Here is a 22,155-nt window from a genome sequence, read left to right on the forward strand (position 1 = left end):
GTAAGCCCAGCCTTCACTGGCGCCAAAACATTTGCTCAGTCAACCAGTGTTTATTGATTGCCTGCTGTGTGCCAGGCTCTGTGTTAAATGCTGGGGATAATGACATGGTCTCTGCCTTCATGACATACTCAGCTGAAGGAGGGAGGCAGAGAGTATACGAGTTTAGTACATACAAATTTACGTGAGAGAAGCCAGAGGTTCAGAGGTTGTGAGACTGAACCCATAACCAAGTCAGCCTCCTAAGCTAGTAATGGTTACATTTTTAGGATTTCTGGACCCAATTCCAATATTGGGGGGATCCCCCCACACACCAATTTTCATACACCAGCAGGTGTCTGAGAATTCACCTCCATTCTGACACCGTCTCTCCAAAGATAGCTTGAGATTCCAAAGGTGAAGAGTCCCTCCTACAAGACTGACACCCCCATTCCCCACTTCGGATTCCAGCTGCAAGCCCCAAACTGCTACCCAGGCTTCTGAGCGACTGCCTACAGCTGGAGGTTCCAAAGACCTCTTCCTTGGATTTGATTAATTTCCCAGACTGGCTGCAGAACTCAGGGAAACACTTCTTACATTTACCAGTTTATTAAAGGATATGAATCAACAGCCAGATGAAGAAATACCCAGGGCAAGCTCCCAAACAAAGGAGCTCCTGTCCTTGTGGAGCCTGGGGCCCGGCTTATGGCACAGGGGAGCATTCTGGTTCCCCCAGCATGGAAGCTCTCCGGAAAAGGATCCAAGAGCTGGCCTCTTGGGTTATCCGAAGGCTTCATTATATCGTTATGATTGACTAAGTCACTGGCCATTGGCTGATTCAACCTCCAATCCCTTCCCCTCCTAGAGGGGCGGGCAGGGAGGGGTGTGAGAAAGTTCCAGTCTTTTAATCACAGGTTTGGTCCTCCAGGTAACCAGCTCCCCCTTTGGGTCAGGTCCAAAAGTCACTTTCATTAATAACTCAAGCCACTCAATTCGCCTTTAGGGCTCTGAACCGTTTTTCAAGAACTGTGGATCAAGCAAGACCAAAGATATCTGAGAAACATATTTTGGTCATCTGAATGAGCAAATATATATTTCCTATAAATCGTCGTAGCTCAGTTAGCATTGTCCTTGAGAAGTGTATAACCTGGGGCAAAAAGTGGGATTCCAGGCAAAGCAAACTCTGGGGCAAAGCCCCAGAGGCAAAATAGAGCCGGGTGGACAGAAAGCCTGTTGTTAATTGAGTGGCAGGGGTGAAAGTACCAGAAGGGGAGGTCAGAGGTCAACAGAAGCCCAACCACAAGGCTCTGAAAATCACAGTGAGGAGTCGGGACAATATCTGAAGGGCAATGGGCACCCCCAGAAGGGTTTAAAGAGGAGAGGATGTGTTCTGAGCTATTTCAAGATGCAGACGCTGGCAGCTGAATGGGTATGGCCTGGAGGAGACCGGGGGATGTAGGAAGACCTTCTGAGAGAATGAGGCTGGGCGCTCCCTGGGGCTTGAAGCAGCACAGGGCAAGCCTTGCCGGTCCACCAGTCTGTCCAGCACCAAGCCTGTAGGTCCTGCCTAGAGGCTGTGCAAACCACACGGGTAGATCGGCAGCAGTCTCTCCCAGCCTGGAAGCCACAGTGCCTTAGCTGCGCAAATACAAGCAGAGTCTTCTGCCCTGAGAGAGAGACAGGAAGTCCCATGCCCAGAGCCAGTCTTTAGTCACAGCAGGACAGGAGGGCTCTGCCTGCTTTTGGGATGAAACAGGAGGTCCTAACCCAAAAAAAAATTCCTGCGCGGTGCGGGCCTTGGTCACACCTGCGTGGCTGCCCGAACAGTCCTCGGGCCCGCACCCGGAGAGATGACTGGACTGAGACCAGCAGCCTGGAAGAAAGGAAAGGAGGAGGACAACCTCAGGTGTCACCCTGAATGCGACATGACTCACCTTTTTCGAGGGCTAGCTCACATCAGTCAGAGTTAGCCAGGTTCTCCTCATTTACAACAGGGAAAAAAGAAATGTCCGCCCACCCTTGGGACCGGAAACAACCCAGCTTCCACCCGGGAGAAGACATTCCATCCCACATCTGATAGAAGATGGAAGTTTGGCCAATTTTTATGGAAAAAAATAAAGGAGTTCTCCCTCCTTTGGCGGGAAATTGGAGTAAGAAATTGTAGTAAGAACTACAGCAAAAATGTGATGGGAATTCCTGTCCAATATTTATGTATTAAAAAGGGAGGGGGGGTTATTTACCGACTTTGTAAACCAACAAGTAAAGATGGAGGAAGACTCAGATCATCTCCTCTCCCTAAAACACAAAAGTTCCAGCCCATTCCAGGGCACTGGGGCACTGACACTCACTTGGTGGGCTCCGTTTGGGCTAGGGTCCTCCAGCGGGACTTTGAGGGACAGAGGCTGTGAGGTCTGCACTGGAGTTACGCTCTGCATCTTTTTTTCCAGTGGGGGAACCACAGGGGTCAAGGAGGGCGGATGCTTCTTTTTCTTGAGAGAGTCTCCTAGAAAGAGGAGGAACGAGGAACAGAAGCACTTCATTGGCTGTTGCAACACACCAACCCAGCTAATGACCAGGAGAGGTCGGTGAGGGGCGGGGCCTCACTCTGATAGGCTGATATGGAGGTAGAAGGCGGGATGAATAGCCTGTGGCCATGCAGACGGGTTCAGCCTGCTCTCTTGCTAGGGACCCTCTCCAGTGGGCCCTCACTTACCCCTGAGCCTGCACAGGCAGCATATGCACAGGTAGAGAAGTGCTGCCAGGAGCGCCAGGCCCAGTAGGGAGCCCAGGACGATGCCAGCAATGGCTCCGGAGCCCAGGGTGGGACCTGGAAGAGACAGAGCGATGAAGGATAAGAGAGCAGGAGCTAGGGCTGGACCCAAGTTTCCTAAGCCCCCTGCTCCAACTCTTTCGGAACCCAATTCCTGGGACCCCAGACTCTCAATTCTTTTAGCATTTACTAAGTAAGCGGTGCGCCTGGCGTTCTACCAGAAGGGTGAGCAAACCCAGATACCTACTCTCATGGGGATTAATTTTTAGGGAAATCAGAAATGAACGTACCAATTAATAACAATTACAGGTTGTACTAAGAAAAAAAATGTGCTATGACAGAAATAAGGTGCTATCACAGAAATAGAGTCAATTTTCTGCGAAGACTCTGTTTCCAAATGAGGCCACATTCACAGGTACTGAGGGTTAAGATGTCAATTATCTTTGGGGGGAGACACAGTACAGCCAATCAAGTCAAGAAGAGATCATCAGGATGAGCCCAATCCGAGATGACTAGAGCCCTCACAAGAAGAAGACAGAGACACACACAGGGAGGAGGAGGCTGTGGGAAGCTGGAGGCAGAGACCAAGCAATGCAGCTACACTCAAGGAAGGCCAAGAACGGATGGCCACCCTCAGAAGCTGGGAGAGACCCGCAAAGACTCTGGCCCAAGTCTCAGAGGGTGCACAGCCCCGATTTCCCTGAGATGGAGCACTGACCCCTTGATTTCTGACTTCTGGCCTCCAGAGCTGGGAGAGACTACATTGCTGTGTGTTCAAACCACGCGGGTTATGGTCCGTTGTGACCGTAGCCCCCAAAAAAGGATACAGACAGATAAGCAGGATACAAGGAAACAGACTGAAGGGAGGTGGCCCAGGAAAAGGCTCCAACAGCCCCAACTCACTGGCCTGGTAGACTCGACTTTGTGATGGGGTCCCTGGCTGGCCCCCCAGGGTGGGGAGGATACGGAAGGCCCAGGTCCCAGGGTTCCGGTGAGGAAGAGGCACCACGGCTGACCGCTCCTGAGGCCCCAGGAAGAGCAGGGAGATCCAGTCTTTGTAGGCAGTGGCTCTACCCAGGTTGGGGCCCTCTTGTCGTGCCTGGATCTCAAAACCACTGATCAGGGCCCCACGTTCCACATCCCAGGTCAGCACTGCCGCATTCTGGGCTCTCTGCAGCCTCCATGAGGAGATGGAAGGTCCTGGGGAGGATTAAGGTGGGGGCTGAATTTATGGGTCCTAGAGGGGAGAGGGAAGGGTGCTGCAGGCCTGGGCTCATATGTCCTGGGAACAGAGGGTCTGGGGAGCCTTCTAGGCCTCCAAGAGAAAGGGACTGAGGACTTGAACTCTTGGATCTGAGGGAGAAGGAGCTGGGGACTGGATCTGAGGTTGGAGAGGGCTGGAGGACTTCTGGGTTCTGGGAAAGGAATGCACTCACCAATGAGAGTAATCTGGTTGCCCCCAGCACCCAGCGCCCCGCTGCACAGCACGGAGTAATTTCCCAGGTCCCAGTCCAAACTGAAGTTGCTAATGAGGAGTCTGTGACCATCTTGGCTGAGCCGGAGGCGACCCCCACCTCCAGGGGCCACGGGCCGCCCTTCCCGGGTCCAAGATGCTCTGGATGGTGGAGGGCAGCCAGTGGCCTCCAGCGCCACCTCTGCCTCCCCAGATGGTGTTTCCTCCACTGTGGGATGCAGCAGCACCTCCCGAGGGGCCTCTGCAGGTAGAAGAAACCCAGCCAAGTCAAGACGTCACCCTGGAGTCCAAGCCCCACCCTTTGGGGAAGGAAACCGCTGTGAAACTTTAGCCAAACAAGGAAGCACTGCTCATTCACTCACTCTTGTTCAGTCATTATTGGATGTCCTTAATAAGGCCTTATGAGATAAATACTATGGACCAGGTTCTGGACTGGGGAATTCATATTGTTCTCGAGCCTTTATTGCTCGGGACAAGTAGGAAGGTGTCAGCCCTCTTCATGGGTCCAGGAAAGAAACTGTGACCCTTTTCCCTGCTTGCAGTATAGGAACAACCTTGGTCCTTCTGTAGGGTTTAAGACAAAGGAAATCTCTTTTCCTGGAGTTAGAAGTCTGCCTTTCTCATTTCCTAAAGGAACTAAGAAATACGCCCCTCCTCGGGAAACAGGAAATAAGTCCCACCGGCTCTCACCCGGGGTGACAGTGCAGGTGCGTGTGGTCACCAGGTGACGAGCGACGCAGGTGACGGGAACACCGCTGAGACGGGGGTGGGCGGGGACAGCCGCTAGGAGCACGGAGGGCACCGGCTCTGCGCGGACGCCTTCAGGGAGACCCTGGAACTGCAGGGAGGCGGCGGGGACCCCGCCCGGCCACGAGCAGCGGAAGCGGAGGCTGCGGTCCCCCGGACCACCTTCGACTGAGCACTGTGGGGACCCGGGAGGCAGGTCTGTGGAGCGTAGGGAGAGATCAAGGGGCCAGCCTCTCCCCCCTCACCCCTCCAGCCCTCCTATCCGCGCGTTCGCGCCGACCCTTCTGCACCTGGCACCAGCCCGTAGGCGCCATCCGCGCCCTATTCTCTTGCCACCCAGCTCCCTCTCCCAGAAACGTCCGGGCCGAGCGGGCAGCTGCAGCCCCACCGAGGGCCTCTCTTTCCCGAGAAGACTACATCTCGGCACTGATTTCTTTCCTCGCAAACATAACCCCTTCCACCGGGTTACTCTGAGCCTTCAGCCAGACGTCTGTGCCCTCCTGTTGCGCCCCGTCCCAAATGAAAGACAACTCGCTGATTTCTAGAACGACCCCGCCCCCTCTTGTGACTCCGCCCCCTTCCCAGGTAATTCCTTTATTTGCTGATCCCACCCACGGGCCGAGCTCACCCGCCACGGTGAGGTTGAGCAGGGAACGGCGGCGGTGGCCGGTGCGCGGGTTCGAGGCGAGGCAGGCGTAGGTGCCGGCGTGGCCCGGCCCGACCGCCGGCAGCAGGAGACGCGGGCCTGAGGGCACCGCGGCCTCGGCCGGGTCTGCCAGGCTCCACGTGATGTCGGCTGGCGGCCGCGAGGCGGCGGTGCAGCGCAGGGTCACGTTGCTGCCGGCTGTGACATATAGGGCGGGGGCGGCGTCGCGATCCGAGGACACCTTGATGACCGGCGCATCCGGGCCGTCTGGATGAAGTGATCCGGACCGGGAGAGTCAGGGTCATCCGGAACACCGCCACGAGCCTGGGGCGCTCCAGGGGACCTCCGGGGACCTCTAATCCCCCCTCCGCCTGGGACTCAGGAGGCTGAGCTCCCGGATCCCGGCCCCCGACCCGAGGCACAACCCCACTCACAGAAGACACTGACGTCGGCCGCAGCCTCCGTGTGGCCGAAGGGGCTGCGGATGCGACAAGTGTACCGGGCCTGGTCGCCGCGCACAGGGCGCGTGATGAGCAGCTGGTCGCCCTCGGTGCGGATCCGGGGTGGCTCTGCTCCCTCAGGGTCCGTTGCCTCCAGGGTGCGTCCGTCCCGGCTCCAGCTCAGCTCCCCACGACCCGGCCTCCACCCTAGGCAGCGCAGCCGCAGCTCGGCCGCCCCCTCCTCTGTCTCAGGGGTCTCAGGCTGCACTGACAGCTGGGGCAGCTGCTCTGGGAGAGGGAGACCAGTTCAGGACCCGGTCCAAGGCCCCCTCTTGCTATATAGTCATGACTCCAGGCCCCAGCCTTCTCTACTCCTCCCACCCAGGACTTCCGGGCCCAGCCCCAGGAGTCCCCCTCCTCACAGACCCATAAGTCTGAGTCCCCCACTCTCTCCTCTCAGAGACTCAGGATTCTGAGTCTCCAGGGGTCTTGATCCCCAGGTCCAACTTCCCTTAAGAACCTCTATCTTGACCCCCAGCCCCTCTTATCCCTCCTCCCTCCAATTCAGAAGTCCTCTCTCCCCTGTCGAGGGACCCCTACCTCAGGGGAGAAAACATGATCAGACAGCAGCCACCTTCCTAAAGGGCCTGCACTCTGGACCTCTGTGCCCACTTACCATACACACCCACGGTGAACTCCCGAATCTGCCGGGAGACCCCAGCCCGGATAACCTCAGCAGTGTATACCCCAGCATCCTCTAGCTGGGCGGAGGCAAGTTCCAGGCTCCCCTGGGCCTGGTCAAATCTTAAGCGGTCTCGGTGAGCAGGGTCCAAGCTGATCAGGGGGGCCCCTGGCCCCAGGCCTCCGGCTGCCAGCACCTTAGAGCCTCGACGCCAGACAACCAGAGGAGCAGGAGGGCCGGGGCTGGGAACTGGAACTAGAGGGAGCTGGATGGCGGTCCCCACTAGCACCGAGAGAGGCCTCCCCACTTGCTGGGGGAGGCTTTCCACAGGGTGGGCTACTGTAGTTACTTTGGATTCAGGGTTCTGGGCAGAGATTTCAAGATCTTGACCCTCAGGGGAAGATTCTGAACCTGGGGTCTCAATGGATGCTCCAGGATCTGGGCCTTGGGCTGAAATGTTCAAAGTTGGGGTCTTAACAGAGGAGGGCTCTGAGTCTTTGGCAGGAACTTGAGAACCCAAGACAGAAAATACTTCAGAACCCGGGATTTCAGAGAAGGCAGGATCCAGGCTCAACTTTTGGCCCTCAGCAGAAACATCTGACCAGATGGAGAGAGGCACATCACTCAAATTCGAGGCCTCAGGAAACCATTTGGAATGAGGAACAGCAGCAGTGGTTTTTGGACCTGGAGAATGATCTGGAAATTTCCAGCTGAGGGGTTGGATGGAGACTTTTGAACCTGGGATCTGGGAAGAGCTTTCTGAGTCCATGGAGAAACTGGGTTGCTGAACTCCAGAAGAGGCTCGGGGGTTGAGGACCCCTCCTCCGGAGGCTGCAAGGACAGAAGGAGAGGCCGTTAGGGGTCTGCTGAGCAGGGGAACCAGTGGGGAAGGGGCTGAGCAGGGGACTTACCCAGGAGCAGGAAGAGCAGCAGAGCCTGTGAGGTGTCCATGGTGCTGGCCGCACCCGTGAGGACACTGCAGCGAGACTCCGGGGCCTGCACCTGTGCCTCCCTGGTCGACGAGTCCGACAGGACTGGTAGCTTCCTGGGCGGGGAAGGAAGCCAGACCCAGTGGGACGTGCCAGGATCCCCCACCCCCAATCTAGTGGCAGAGCCAGCCACCCTGCCCCACTGGTCCTCATCAGCTGGCCCCATCTGACCCAGGCACTCCCCACCCCTGCGTGAAGACAGGGAGAGCTGGGTCTCCCAGCGGAAACGTGGTAGCAAACTCATGGGGAACAGAAGCAGGAAGACCTCTTGGAGGGCGAGGTGACCCTTCAGAGAGCGCCATCTGATGCCCTTAGCCTCAGTTCATGTTTCCTCTCACCAGACTGTGGACCTGAGCCCACTCTAGCCTGCCTGCAGCCTCAGATACCTACATCCGACCCTCTTCCTACTCTGCTCCAACTCCTCCCACAGCTCCCTGCTGCCCTCAGAACAAGTCTCCACAGGCTGTCTCCCACCCTCTCCCAAGACCCAGAGTTGCATTTCCCTGCCCCCTAGGGCCTCAAATGCCCTGTGTTCCACCGAACTCAGCATCTTCCCCCAACACAACCCCTTTCCTGGGTTCTCTATCTCAAGTGTGGTTCCACATCTATGCAGAGGCTGGGAGCCCTCTTCCCTCCTCTCCCCTTCTGCTCTGTCCCTTCCTCTCCAATCCCACTGGCCGGATCCATCCTCTCTCCCAGCCTCCTCCCTCCAGCCTCCACCACCTGACCCCTTGATCCACACTTGACCCCTTTCTACCCCACCCCTCCTGTGCGTGGCTCCCCTGTGCCTTCAGGAAACATCCAAGATCCCTTCCAGACCCAGAGTGGCCCAGACCTACCCACTCTGGTCACACCATCTATCCTCTTACTCTTTGAACATCCAGCCATTCCTATGCCCCATCTCTCCCCTCCCAGATTTGCAGGCAGTCTCTTCTTTGCCTTGACTGCTCTGTTCACTTCCTCTGCCACCCCCCAACTTGTCCAGCGGCCTCACCTAATTAAGAATCATAATAATAATTACCACTTTTCCTGCGCCAAGAACCATGTGACATGCTTCCCAGGCATTATCTGCCCGAACACTTCCAAATGCCCTATGAGCTGGGGTATCATTATCCTCATTTTACAGGCCAGGGGACTATGGCTCAGAGAGGTCCAGGGACCTGAAGAAGGTTGCACAGCCAGAGGGTGGAGCTGGGCTTTGGTTCAAGGCGGTCAGATGCTCACTCCCTTCAGAAAGCTCCGACCACTCCAGGCTGGGCTCAGGGCCTCTGCTCAGCTCACAGTCAGTCCTCTGAGCTTATCAGTGAGTTCTCACCATACTGATGGTAACGACAATGGGAATCATAGAGTGCGCACCTTCCTTGTGTCAAGTGTGGTTCGGGGGGTGGGGGGGAGGGGCTGCACTAATGGGCTAAGTTTTATAGCTTAAAGATGCCTGCATCTTTAAGGAGGGGTCTATGTCCCCTCCCCTCGGATCCAGCTGGTTTCTGACTACCAGGCCAAGAGAGCACAGCAGAAGGGACCCCATACCAGGGTCTGCATCTCGGCCCACAGACTGGCATTTTCCACTTCACGTGTGATGGAATGCTCCCTCTTGGAACCCAGTCACCATGTCATGACAAAGCTCCTGCAGCGCCCCACCCCCATCGCCCCAGAGGAGTCCTGGCCTCTGGCCAACAGCCAGCTCAAGCCAACAACCCCGGCCGGCTTGCAGGCTGCATAACTGAGTCATCTTGGATGTGGATCCTCTGGCCCCACTTGAGACCCCAACTGAGGCCGCCTGGAGAGGTGAGCTGTCCTTCCAAGCCCTGCCCAAATTTCAGATTTATGGGCAAAATAAATGATTGCTGGCTTAAGCCTCTGAGTTTTGGTGTGGTTCGTTATGCCATGCCAGACAACCAGAACACTGGTGTTATTACTTACTGCCCCGAGGGAGGAGGGAATCGGGGCTCAGGGAGTGGGAACCTGCCAGAGTCCTCCCAGAGCCAGGGAGTGGCCTGGCTAAGGCCTCGAGAGCGAGATGCCGAGCCTTTAACCACTGCACTAGGCCCTTCCTATTCTGATCAGCCAGATGGGAAACCGAAGCTCAGACATGGGACGTCACTCACTCGAGACCCCCCAGCCGGTAACTGCGAGCGAGGCTCTCAGATCCCCAAGTTTGACTCTGGGCCCCAGCTCTCCATCCCCACATGAGGTTTTCATTGTTGTCTGTCTCCCCAACCAGACCCTGCGCTTCCAGCTTCCTTCCCTTTTGTACCCGGAGTCTCGGTAGGGGCCTGGCACCTGGAAGCCCTGGCAAACACTCTGTAGATGAAAGCCCTTCTCCCCACCTCATGGAAAGGCGTCCTTCAGGACTCAGCCGCGATGCCCTCTCTCTGGGAAAGCTCTCTGCCCCACATGCCAGCTCAGGTGCCCCAGGCGGGCTCCCAAGCGCATGATGTCACCTGTGCTCGGAGCGTACAGCATGCAGCTGCCTCTGTCGGTGTCCGTCCCCCCACCCGCCCCCCCGCCACGGCCCCCTTCAGCATGGAGCTTCGCAGGGACTGGATTTGACTCACCTGGGTCACCGACATCACCCAGTACAGGGCCTGGCACGCAGGAGATTTAAGCAAATGTTTGTTGACTGAACCAAAGATCAGGTCTCCAGGGAATGAGTTAAACAGAGACAGTCATCGGGAGGGTCATAGTTTTATTGCTGAGTTTCAGGAAAGGGGCTCAAATCCGCCCAATCTCCCTCAGCTTGGCCACCAGGTCCTCCGTGGTCTCTACCTTGACGCCGGCTGTCCGCTGGGGCGGGTCCTCCACGCTAACCACGGAGAGCTTGGAGGTCAGGTCCACACCTAGGTCTCCGGCCTTGATCACCTCGATCTTCTTCTTCTTGGCTTTCTGCACACGGGCACCCGCTGTTCACGGGGCTGTTGGAGCGCCTGCGGCCCCCCCGGCAGCATCCTCCCCATGACTGCCACGTCTGCAGAACCAATCCCACTGCCCGAACTTGTCTGGACCCAGCCACCCACCAAGACAACCGGGACCTCTTCTGGGGCCGGTAGAGATCATGTCTGTGGGCGGGGATGGCCCGGGAAGCCCTTCTATTGAGGGTCCTCTTTTAGTCAGCTGCCTTGGGAGGCCCTTCACGGGCTGAAATGGACTGGCAACGTCAACCTTCTGGCAGTAAAGACTCGATGGACTTTGGGCCAAGCAGACCCACTGAACGCTCCCTATTGGCTGACCTAACTCACAGAGCCCACCCTACTGGATGAGATGACCCACCGTGCCCTCCTATTGGCTGGGATGACATGCTAAGCTCTCCCTATTGGCTAGGAGGACCCAGTGAACCCATCCTACTGGCCATGACGGTCAGTGAACTCTTTTAGCCAGATGTGCGTTCCTTCGGATCAGAAGTCCCTTGGATCCCCTCTCCCCACATCTGAGCACCAGAGAGGCACTGGGCCTGCAATGCACTCACCCACTCCTGGGCCCTCAGGGACCCAAGCACCAAGCACTCACCATGATGTTGGGCAACGTGGCGTAGCGGGGTTCATTTAGCCGCAGGTCAGCGGTCACCACGGCAGGCAGCTTCAGCCGCAGGGTCTCCAGGCCCCCATCGATCTCCCGCTCCACTTTCAGCTTGTCCCCTTCCAGTGTCACCTGGGAGGCGAATGTGCCCTGGGGAGAGGAGGGTGGGGGTGAGGTTAACTCAAGACAGGCACAGAGCGGCAGGAGGATGAGGTAATGAATGAGAGAACAGGAGAGAGTCCCACAAGGTAACCTATAGACACAAGTTCATAAACAGGACGAAGCCACAGAAAGGGATCTCAAAAATCTAGGGCGAGTATCTGTAATTTCACTGGGAACCAAGATGCGGGTCCTAATGACCTGAACCTGCCAGTTAGGTTCCTGCCTATCATCAACCTACCTTAATAATGATGAACATGTATGGAGGGGAAGGGCGCTGTTCTAAACAGCCATCAGGCCCTCTTGGGAACACTGTAAGGTCAATGCTATTGTCCCCACTTGACAGATGAGGAAAACTGAAGCAGAGAAAGACTCCAAAATGTGTTCACTGTCACCCACCAGGGGTCAAGCCAAGAACTGGCTCCATGCCCTGCTCCCGGTACCCACCATTCTGTCCCCTGGGGCTCCCTTCCAGGCCCCTCTGCTAGGCTGACCCTAGAAACATCTGCCGGCATCCAGTTTTCTTTGCTCAGTGCCCAAGCTCTGGCCGAGCCCCTTGGTCCCCCAGTCCTATATCAACACTGGCTGATAGACCTGCACCTTCTCTTTGTCCAACCAACCTGTTCTCTCCACTCACTCACTCACTGGACAAAGCTTTCAAGTCTTAGCTGGAATGTTCCATCACTCCCAGTCTCATCCGAGGGCCCCATGAACTAACCTTCGGATACACTGTGAAAACGACCAAAAAGGCCCAGGCTTTCGTGCGCATTTTTTCTGGCCGGGAAGGCCGCCAGAAACCAAATACATACCCAGCAGCCACAGGACTAGAGTGTCTTCTGAATGTAGGAAATGTGGCTAGTAGTGCAATTGTGGGATGGGATTTTTCCTCTTAATTAATTCATTTAAATTTAAAGACCGAGAGGCGCCTTGGTGGCTCAGTCAGTTAAGCGCCTGACTCCTGATTTCAGCTCAGGTCATGGTCTCCAGGTCGTAAGAGTGAGCTCAGCGGGAGTCTGCTTCCTTCCTTCTGCCCCTCCCCGCATTCTCTCTGTCTCTCAAATAAGTAATAAATCTTTTTAATAAATAAATATATTTAAAGATCCGTAAGCCAAATATATTATCCTGATCGTGATGATGGCTTCATGGGTGTGTATGTGTGTCCAAGCTTACCAAACTGTCACTTTAAATATATGCAGTTTATCGTTAAGTCACTTAATCTCAATAAAGTTGCTATTAAAAAAAAAAGATATTTGATGCAATTCCAGAAAACTTGTAAGTCTATTTGGAACAACCTGGGGTATGTGAGCCTACTTTTTCAACTGTGAGTTTTGGGAATCTAAACTAAGTATTTCTGATAGAAATTCAGCATCTGAACTGAGATGGGCTGTAGATATATAATTCACAATGGATTTTGAAGACTTCATACAAAAACAGAAAAGAATGTAAAATAGCTCAGTATTTTCTTATACTGATTATATGCTAAGATAATCACACTTTAGATGTGTTCAGTTAAATAGACTATTACTGCCATTAATTCTGCCTGTGTCTTTTTACTTTTTTAGTCTGGCTATGAAACATTTTAGATCAAAGGTGGCTTATGTTCCTATTGAACCGGCCTAGGTGGGGAGGGGGCACTGGAATTTCATACAGGGTGGGGAAGGAAGGCCTCTCTAAAGAGCTAACAACTGAGCAGAGACCTGAAGGAAAGAGTGGGAAAGCCATGAGGCGGTCTGAGAGAATCATGTCCTAGACTGCGGGGCAACAGCAAGTGCAAAGGCCCTGAGGCGGGGATGAATTTGGTGCACTTGTGGAGTGACAGAGCTGATGAAAACAGAGCACCAAAGGCCTAGATAAGGCCTAGTGTCTTGGCCGTGCACATTTCTTTCCTGCCCGCTGGAGAAGTCACCCTGTCTTACTAAGCTTGCCTCCCTCCAAAAGGGCAGGGACAAGAGTGGCCCTTTTCTGAGCCCACAGATCTGGCCCCTAGGAGATGCTCCCCACTCCAACCTCACCTGTGGCCAGTCTAGCAATCCAGCTGTCATCTGTCCCGTCTGATTACAGTCATCATCAATGGCCTCGGTGGAGAAAGAGAGAAGACTGTATGACAATATGGCTTTTCACATACCATTCAGGCCTTTGTCTAGATGCGGGTTTGGCCACACATCTGTCCATGGTCCACCGGCCTCCTCTTCCACGTGGACCATCACCACAACCCCTGGGGCTCCGATCCTACCTCAAAGGACCCCAGGAGTCTTTCTGACGTCCACAGTCATCCTGCCCACCCCGTTCAAACCCTCCACTAGGCCTGGACCCACTGTCATCACAGCGCCTGCCCCAACCTCTGGGGTGCTGAGCAGGGAGGGCAGTGCAGGGGTGGAAGTGCACTCACCTGCTTGCCCAGCAGCAGCAGATCCACCTTCTCCTTCTCTGCCAGCTTGGCCAGGACCCGGGCCACCTGCAGGGGACCCAGGCGGTCTGCCTCTGCAGCTGGCACGTCCACGTGGATGCCTCGGTCCGCACCCATGGCCAGAGCAGTACGGATGGTCTCCTGCCAGGAGAAGGGATGTGACACAGCTTCCAGCCCCAAGGGGCCCAGGAGCCTGGTCCCAGGCCCTCCTCCCCCAGACCCAGGACTTGGGGCCCTGGATGGCACCTTCTCCCCAGGACCTGAGCACCTGGCACTGGGCGGGCCCGCAGCTGACGGCGATGACCTCTTTCACCAGCTTCTTCTCCTTGAGCCGCACGGCCTCCTCCACGGCGATCTCACAGAAGGGGTTCATGGAGTGCTTCACGCCATCCGTGACCACGCCTGTCTTATCAGGCTTTACCCGGATCTGCCGAGTCAGCAAGGGAAGGCGCGGGGTCAGAGGAAACAGGCAAGAAGGCAAGGGCTGGATGGGGACAACCGGGACCCTGAAAGGGGCAGGGCCTTATCAAGGTCCCGCAGCTCTGGGGACATAGCAGATGAGAATTCACAGCCAGAGGGTCGTCCTCTCATGATGTCACTCACACATTTGTGGAGCACTGGGGGACATCGGACATGCTTGTCTGACTCTGTCACTGCTCCTGGGGCCCAAGACAATGTTTCTCGAATTTTGGTTTACTGTAAACCACAGTGTGAAATACACTTTAGGATACTCCTGAGTGTATTACAAATACACAACATATACTTCTATACCAACATAAATATGGCAACGCCAGGTTCGGTGAACAATGCTTCCCCTGATTTGTACACTGTACCCTGACATTTTCTGCTCTTTCTTTAAATGTTAACCCTCCACACAGGTCTCATGACTGATCTAGTTTGCAAAATACTAGCATTAAAGGCCTATTCTGCCAAACAGGCAAACTCCACTCACTCCTTTCCTCACATGGTCCGTCTTAACTGAGCACCGACTGTGGGCTGGCCCAGAGCCAAATTCTGGGGACACCGCCACCAGCAAGGGAGTGAGGCCCACTGGCCCGGGAGCTCCGGGTCTAGCATGGGGTGGAAGGCAGTATGAACAACTAACCGTCCCCCTATTAATTTCCCATGGCTGCCATTCCAAATTACTGCTGACTCAGTGGCTTACTGTGTCATAGCTCCTGAGGCCCAAAGTCCAAAATCAGTTCATTGGGCTGCCAGCAAGTTTGGCAGGGTGGGGTCCCTCTGGAAGCTCTAGGGCAGAATCCATCCCTTGGTTCCTCCAGCTTCCTCTGCCCCTCTCTTATGCAGACTCTGGAGATGGCATTAGGGCCCACCTGTGTGATCCAGGGTGACCTCCCCATCTCAGGAGCCTTAACTCAGGCCCAACTGCAAAAACCCTGCTTCCAAATCAGCTACCATTCACCCACAGATTGGGGCCTGGATAGCCTGCTGAGGCCAATTCCTAGCCCACCATATTCCTCTTAGCAGCCAACGGAGAGAATATTACTGGCCACGCACTGAAGGAGAATCACACAGGAGCCCTGTTCTAAGCAAAGAACCTAACTCATTAATCTTGGTGACAGCCCAGCGAGGGAGGAGCAGTCATTGTCCCTGTGGACAGATGAGGAAACTGAGGTGCCCAAGCAAAGTAGCTGGCCAGTCAGTGGTTTCTAGGACCCAAGCGCTCAAATCCCCTGCTCTGCCACCTGCGAATCCATGAAGAAGTCTGGGGAACTCAGAGAGGATGATGGGGGCCTGTGACCCAGTCTGACGTGGGAGGCTATCAGGAAGCCCTCCCAGAGGCAGTGGCACTAGAGGGGACACCTGAAAGATGAACTGGAGTTGAATAGGTCAAGAGACAAAGAACAAGGCCGATAAAGAGGCGAGTGGATGTCGTTCCGGGTTCTCGGTGGGGACCTGCGAGCACAGCAAGGGTGGAAAGTAGGGAGACGGCTGGGCGGCTGTTAGTCAACGAAATGAGGAATGACAGTGCCTTGGACCGCAGAGCCAGCAGAGACGGGGAAGCCGATGGATGGACTGCAGGGATCCCTGGAGGTGGGAGTGACAGAGCTCTGTGCTGGGCAGGCGCAGGGAGAGGGAAGAATCCTGCAGGACTCTGGGGCGTATCGTGGCTACATCCTACAAGCGGGACGGGGAAGGCAGGTGGGTTCTGCGTCTAAGAAGCCCACGAGATGCCCAGGGGAGCCTTCCTTGGACGCCTTCACGATCCAGCCCAGGACCTGGCCTGCCTCTCTCCTCCCGTGTGACTGCCACCAAGGGCTCAGGCAGCAGAGACCAGGGATGACAGCCTGGCCGAACTGGGGACTCTGTGACACTATCCCTTATTACCTCCTTGCACATTTCGTCTCTTCCCAGTCTGGATGCACCTCATGGACCCATAACACTGATGAGGAGGAGGAGGAGGAGAAAAAGGACAGTTATCATTTTCTATCACTGTTAGTTCATTTTTTTAAAAAGTCATTTTAAGATTTTGTTTATTTATTTGAGAAACAGAGAACGTGCACAAGAAGGGGGAGCAGTAGGCACGAGGCTCCATCCCAGGACCCTGAGATCATGACCTGAGTTGAAGGCAGATGCTTATTAACTGACTGAGCCACCCATGGGTCCCTAAAAGTCATTTTAACACCAAAAATAAGGCTCACATTTCAGAACTAAATAAATTCATTTTACAAAGTACAACTGGAGCCAACACCATGTTCTGAATCCATGCTTTTCCACTAGGACCTACCTTGAGTGTGTGGCACACGATCCCCAGAATTTGCCAGAACATGCACTGGCTTGACCCTGACCTCCTCCGCTGTCCCTCACCTCCTGTGTAAACCCCATCCCTTCCAACTCTCCCATCCCTTAACCCTGTTTAACTCTCACCATAGCACTGACCACCCCTGACATACGACATAGGCTGGACTGATTGAGAGTAACTATCAGTCTTCTCCCCACCAGAATGTCAACTGCCCACAGACAGGGACTTCCATCAGCTCTGTTCAGGACTGTACGCGAAGGCCAAGCACCTTCTAGAACCATGCATGAGAACCACTCAAACACTTGGAAACAGCAGGGGAACTAAACCACAAAAGCCTTCTCGTTACCGAAATAAAATCCAAGTCAGAGGTTTCCCCTTTCAACAAGAAAAGCAGCCCCACCAGTAACAGGCCAGAGCTGGTGAGCCAGCGGCTGGTGGAGGGCGCCGATCCTGCTCTTGTTCTGAGGGGGCTCCTTGCACCGAGCTCCTGACGCCCATGAACCAAGGGATGAGAGCCTCTGGCCCTGGGAAACGTGCCAGCGCATCTTCTCGGTGGAAGACATTTTAAGCCTGAGTTGATTTCAAGCTTCAAAAACACTGTTTAGTTAAATTACGTAAGTCAGGAAACCATGGTTGGTCTGAAAGATCAGGGCCAGTCATTTTTTTCTATTATTATTATTTTAAATAATGAGGTTTTATAAATCAAAGAAGATAATCCTGCATGAAGCTTTTACTCTTTCTCTTGAATTTGCAAAAATGTGAACCTTCAAAAGAAACAGACATGAGCCAGACAGGTAGTGCTCCAAGGACTTTAAATATATTAATTCATTTAACTGCCCTAACTGCCTGGGAGGTTAGTTGCTGTCATTACCATCCCCATTGACCAGATGGAGCAACGGACACACAGAGAGGCCAAGCGCCTTGCCCAGGATCACACAACAAGGAAGTGGCAGGACCAGGGGCCTAACTCCAAGTCTGACTTGGGAATCACGAGACTCTCTAGGACGAGAAATGGGCCCTCAAGAGGTGGGGGAGCCAGTCCTTTTATTCCTGGCCATTTATTCGTGGCCCTCTGTCTCAGAGCAGGTGTATATAAAGTGACTTCTGAAAGCTCTCCCTGAACTTTTGACACAGCTCAAGGACTTCTCTGTGGTTCTGTCCTCTGGTTTTTTTCTGTCAAGCGAGTCACTCACTGGGCATGTGCTGAGACTCTGGGCACAGAGCACCCGGGACACAGAGTGACCAGGAGAGCCAAGGCCAGAGTGGTAGACAGTGGCCAGGGAGTGATGCCAGTGACAGATGACTAAGGCAGTGGTCACCGCACTGAGACCCTTCCACAGCAGATCTCATCTCGGGAAGGCAAAGAAGACGAACAGCCTCATGGAGCTGACACGTGTGACCTGAGGGATGAGGAGGGGCCAGCCCTGCCGAGAGCAGGAGGGGCAAGGGGGAAAGGCCAGGGGCTCCCAGAACTGAGGGAAGGTGTGGCTGTCTGGGGTTAGGCCCAGAGCTGGAAACAGGTTTTCTGGGGCCTGAAGTTTCCAGCCTTTGGGAGAGCCTCTTTAGGAAAATGCATACCAAATCATGAATGCAAAATTGATCCAGTCTCTGCCTGGGCCTTGAAAGAAACGCTGAAGGTTACAACCTCATCAGCTCATGGAAGATGTATCCTGGCCAGAACTGAGTATTCCTGGGTTGCCAAATGCTTATGAATTAAAACCCTAGACAAATAATCATAAACATACATACAGACACACACTGAGCAGAGCATTTGTGTTCTGAACGGACAAGTAAAAGAATGTCCATTACCAGTTCTACCAATAATAGCCACCCTTCCTGAGGGCCAGCCAAGGCCGACTCTTACCCTGAGCCAAGCGCTATACTAGTGGCCCATTTAAACTTCACTGCCACCCAATACAGGAGGTAGTACTGTTATCCCCTTGGTAGAGAGGAGGAAAATCGGGCTCTGAGTGGTTAAGCAACTCCCCCAAGGTCACACAGCAGGAAGCAGACTTGATTCCAGCTGTGGCTGGCCTGAAGTGGGCCCTGAACTGAGAGCCTAACAGGTATCTAAGACAGTGCTGACTACGTCAGACAGACTCTCCTCCGGACCCTGGGGCTCGAATTCTGGAAGGACACAGACACCAAAGTGAGCGATCAGAAAATCGCCCTGTGGATTACAAAGTGATAAGAGTATGGGAGAAATTACAGCAAGGGAGGGCACAGGGATGACATTTTAGGTCAGTGTCCAGGGAAGGCCTCACAGAGAAGGCGACATCTGAGCAAAGGCTGGAAGGAGGTGAAAATCCATGCTGGGAACCAAGTGGGTGAGACCCGGCACTCACCCCAAGGGGCTGTCATTCTGGGCGTGGGGGTGACACCTGGGTGAGCAGAGGATCCCAATCCAGTGTTTGAGCAGAGCTGAGAGAGGCAAGCCCAGGGGGCTGCAGGAGTGTCCAAGGACACATCAAGAAGCCTGAGAGGGTTGGGGTAGAGGGGTTCCCTGGAGGAGGTGATCCCAGAGAATCACTAAACTTTTGATACAACTGATAGATCAGAGTGAAGCAGGACAAGGGAGGTACAAGGAGCAGAGATGGAGGGAAGGGTGCCCAGGCAGAAGGCACAGCGAAGGGCAAAGATCCAAGGCAAAAAGGGGCCAGGTCTGTCAGGAAAGACCAGGTGAGGGAGCCATGGAAGCACAAAGGGTCAGCACGGGACATGGCACTGTGGACAGCAGAACAGGGGCCGCAGCCAGACCATGAAGGGTCTCAAACACCAGGCTGAAGGGCTGTGACTTTGTTCTTAAGATGCTGGGGAGCTTCAGGGCAACTCGGGAGTAGGGGAGAAAGAGCCCTGAAGCTGAGAGAGGATGGACCAAAGGAACCACTGAGAACCAGGGAGGAGACCCTGTGTGGGGCCAGCTGGGAGGAAGAAAAGCCTGAAATGCTGGGCCCATGAGGATGGAGAAGGGGACCAGCTGTCAAGTAATAGGTGGCGGGATTGGTAAGGGAGGGAGGGCAATGGTGCTGGGGCTCTGGCCCGGTGATCAGGTAGTTGGCAATGTTTATTTCTTCAGAAAGGGCACCTACACACACAGCCAACAGATGGGATGCAGTGTTGGGAGCCCCGGGGCAGCACACACCCCTGGGATAGGACAATGGCTGATACCTTCTCTTTGTTCTCTCATTCAGCACACACCTGTGTGCCAGGCCCTGTGCTTGGTCATTTTTGGGTCTGCCAGTGGGGAAGACAAGATAATACGACACAGGCACCTCAAGCCATGGAGACCAGGGCTGGGGCACAGGGAGGCCCAGAGAGCAAAAGAGCCCAAAGCAACAGCTAGAAGTAGGAAGAAACCAGGAGAGAAGGTCCCAGGACCCCCAAGAGCAGCTAAAGAGAACACCCCTGCCCTTTGCTGTCAGGGCTTTGCTGCAGCCCTGACCTGACAGTGAAAAAGGAGGAGGGGTGCCTGGGTGGCTCGGTCAGTTAAGCTTAAACTCAGGTCATGATCTCAGGATCCTGGGATCAGGCTCCCTGCTCAGTGAGGAGTCTGTTTCTCCCTCTCCCTTTGCCCTCCCCCTCTTGTGCGCTTGCTCACTCTCTCAAATAAACAAATAAAATCTTACAAAAAAAAAAAAAAAAGAGGAGCAGAGACTGGTGCACTTCGATCCTGACGATACCTGCCTGGAGTGGGGTGATCCATCAAGCAACAGGATCTCCGAGGGCCTCACTCTCCTCACCCGCCCAACTGGCTTCATAATATCAAGCAAGAGGATACTTTAAAGTACTGAATGAGTCAGTGTCCGTCAAGGACTTGGAGTGCTGCCCTTCGCACAGTAAGCACTCACTAAACGTGAGCAGTTATGATCACTGAAGTTTCCCTGCCAAGTCGGGCTCCCAGGCCCTCACTCCCCAAGTGGGCAGGGATCCCAGTTTCATGCACCAGGAGGCCTCTGGCATGGCAGGCCCGTACTGCACCTGCCAAGTCGGGCTCCCAGGCCCTCACTCCCCAAGTGGGCAGGGATTCCAGTTTCATGCACCAGGAGGCCTCTGGCATGGCAGGCCCGTACTGCACAATGCTGGGGACATATAGGTGGAATCCCAGTTTGATGGTGGGGACAGACACGGATGCGCAGTCACCATCTACAGTAGATGGGGAGACCACCTACAGTCTGCTTTAAGCCCAGTATTTTGAGAAACTGGCCGGAGAGGCTATGTCTGATTCACCTCTGTCCCCACCAGCTACTCTCAGGGTCAAGCCAGGACCACAAAGACGCTTCCTCCCACCCCGGCCAAGCCCTCTCATGGGGAACAGGAGCCATTCCACCAGCTCAAACAGAATTTCATCTCCAGCAAACATTTCTCCCTCCCTTCCTGGCTAGAGCCTCCTCACTCACCCCGCGGCTCTGTAGGGTGAAGGCTTCTGGGTTCCCAAGTTAAGGCAACTGAGTGGGCAGTGAAGCATAACAGGTGAAGTGTGGCTTGTGTGCAAAGCACTAGTCGCGCTGAGAAGACAGACGGACCTGGAGGGGAATCTCAGCTCTACCCCATCCTAGCGGAGTGACCTCGCCTCGGTTTCCCCAAATGTTACACAGGGGCCGCGGCACCTCCAGCGGGTAAGAAACAGAGAAAGTAACTCGTACTGCACATAATTATTAAGACAGTGAGTCCAAAACCTTGAGAAAAGGGAGCGGGGTCATGACCCCAAAGGGGCTGGGTCTGAATTAGGAGGGTCTGAAGTCTGAACCTCACGGTCCTTGATCTTTGCCCTCAGGTGTGACTTTGACTTTTAGGAGGAAGAGCGGCAGAGATCAGACGTACGAGAAGACCCCCCATACAGTTTCAGGATTCCCGGGAGGTTCAAGGAGGGGCCCGGTCACCTTCACGGCGAAGTCGATGACCCTCTTTACAGCCACGAGCGCGCGCAGCTCCGCCATCTTCCTGCGGCTCCCACCTGCGGGGTCAGTAGGCTCACTCAGCCTCTGGAGCCGGACGTCCCGGCCCCCTCTCCCGCTCCCCTCTTTGCGCCTGCGCCCCGCGCCGCCGGCCAATCAACCGCGACGATGCCCGCCTCCGCCCTGACAAAGGACCAATCGGGGGCCCGGAGGGGAGGGAGGTGTGGCAAGAGGATCCGGACCAATGGAGAATAGAGTCCAGAGAAAGAGGCGGGACCTGAGGGAAGGGGAAAGGGACTTAGTGAAGGGGGCGTGGCCGGGAACTAGGGGAAAGGTCGTGCGCGTCGGGAGGTGCTCCTGCAGCGCAGCTCCTCCCGAGCCTCCCAAACCTTTCCCAACGCCCTCGCATTTATCTCTCCCCCAGTTCCCCACTGTTTCCTCGCCTGTTTAAGTCGCTGTGCTAGCATCCCCTGCGCCCTCTTGTGTCTGTTTCCCCATCTTCTTGTCATGTTCCTGGTCCCACGACCATGCCTCTTCCGTCCCCCTATATCCGTTTTTCCGCGTCCATGTCCCTACATCCCTTCCGAGCACCCATGTGCTCTCCTGACCCCACCACTCCTGTGCCCCCTTCCCCCTCCGAGCCCAGGCGCCTTGTCCACTCCACCCAAGCTCGTGTCCCCATGTTCCTCG

At 55.0% G+C, this 22,155-nt stretch overlaps 2 protein-coding genes across 6 annotated transcripts; both read right to left on the minus strand.

Moving 5' to 3' along the window:
* Window positions 1–30: 30 nt before the first annotated feature.
* VSIG10L (V-set and immunoglobulin domain containing 10 like) lies at window positions 31–10,390 on the minus strand. Of its 4 annotated transcripts, XM_032324876.1 has the most exons (11): window positions 10,283–10,390; window positions 7,647–7,780; window positions 6,730–7,566; window positions 6,048–6,341; window positions 5,596–5,880; window positions 4,911–5,165; window positions 4,183–4,461; window positions 3,650–3,946; window positions 2,690–2,803; window positions 2,325–2,479; window positions 31–1,849 (listed from the first exon to the last, which is right to left on the minus strand). In XM_032324876.1, exons 2-11 carry the CDS (start codon window positions 7,684–7,686, stop codon window positions 1,778–1,780), a joined length of 2,628 nt encoding a protein of 875 aa, XP_032180767.1. In that variant the 5' UTR covers window positions 7,687–7,780; window positions 10,283–10,390; the 3' UTR covers window positions 31–1,777. The 4 variants fall into 4 exon arrangements, with proteins under 4 accessions (XP_032180767.1, XP_032180765.1, XP_032180769.1 ...); XM_032324874.1 differs by lacking the exon at window positions 10,283–10,390 and having other exon boundaries at window positions 7,647–10,226; XM_032324875.1 differs by lacking the exon at window positions 10,283–10,390 and having other exon boundaries at window positions 1,748–1,849; window positions 3,650–3,767; window positions 7,647–10,227.
* Window positions 10,391–10,396: 6 nt separating this feature from the next.
* ETFB (electron transfer flavoprotein subunit beta) lies at window positions 10,397–21,595 on the minus strand. 2 transcript variants are annotated; one of them, XM_032324879.1, is made up of 6 exons: window positions 21,451–21,593; window positions 14,075–14,233; window positions 13,789–13,947; window positions 13,412–13,474; window positions 11,232–11,390; window positions 10,397–10,610 (listed from the first exon to the last, which is right to left on the minus strand). In XM_032324879.1, the coding sequence occupies exons 1-6, from the start codon at window positions 21,505–21,507 to the stop codon at window positions 10,440–10,442; spliced, it is 768 nt and encodes a 255-aa protein (XP_032180770.1). In that variant the 5' UTR covers window positions 21,508–21,593; the 3' UTR covers window positions 10,397–10,439. The 2 variants fall into 2 exon arrangements, with proteins under 2 accessions (XP_032180770.1, XP_032180771.1); XM_032324880.1 differs by having other exon boundaries at window positions 10,437–10,692; window positions 21,451–21,595.
* Between the last annotated feature and the right edge of the window lie 560 nt (window positions 21,596–22,155).

This window comes from Mustela erminea, chromosome 19 (genome assembly GCF_009829155.1).
Source record: "Mustela erminea isolate mMusErm1 chromosome 19, mMusErm1.Pri, whole genome shotgun sequence".
Classification (NCBI taxonomy): domain Eukaryota; kingdom Metazoa; phylum Chordata; class Mammalia; order Carnivora; family Mustelidae; genus Mustela; species Mustela erminea.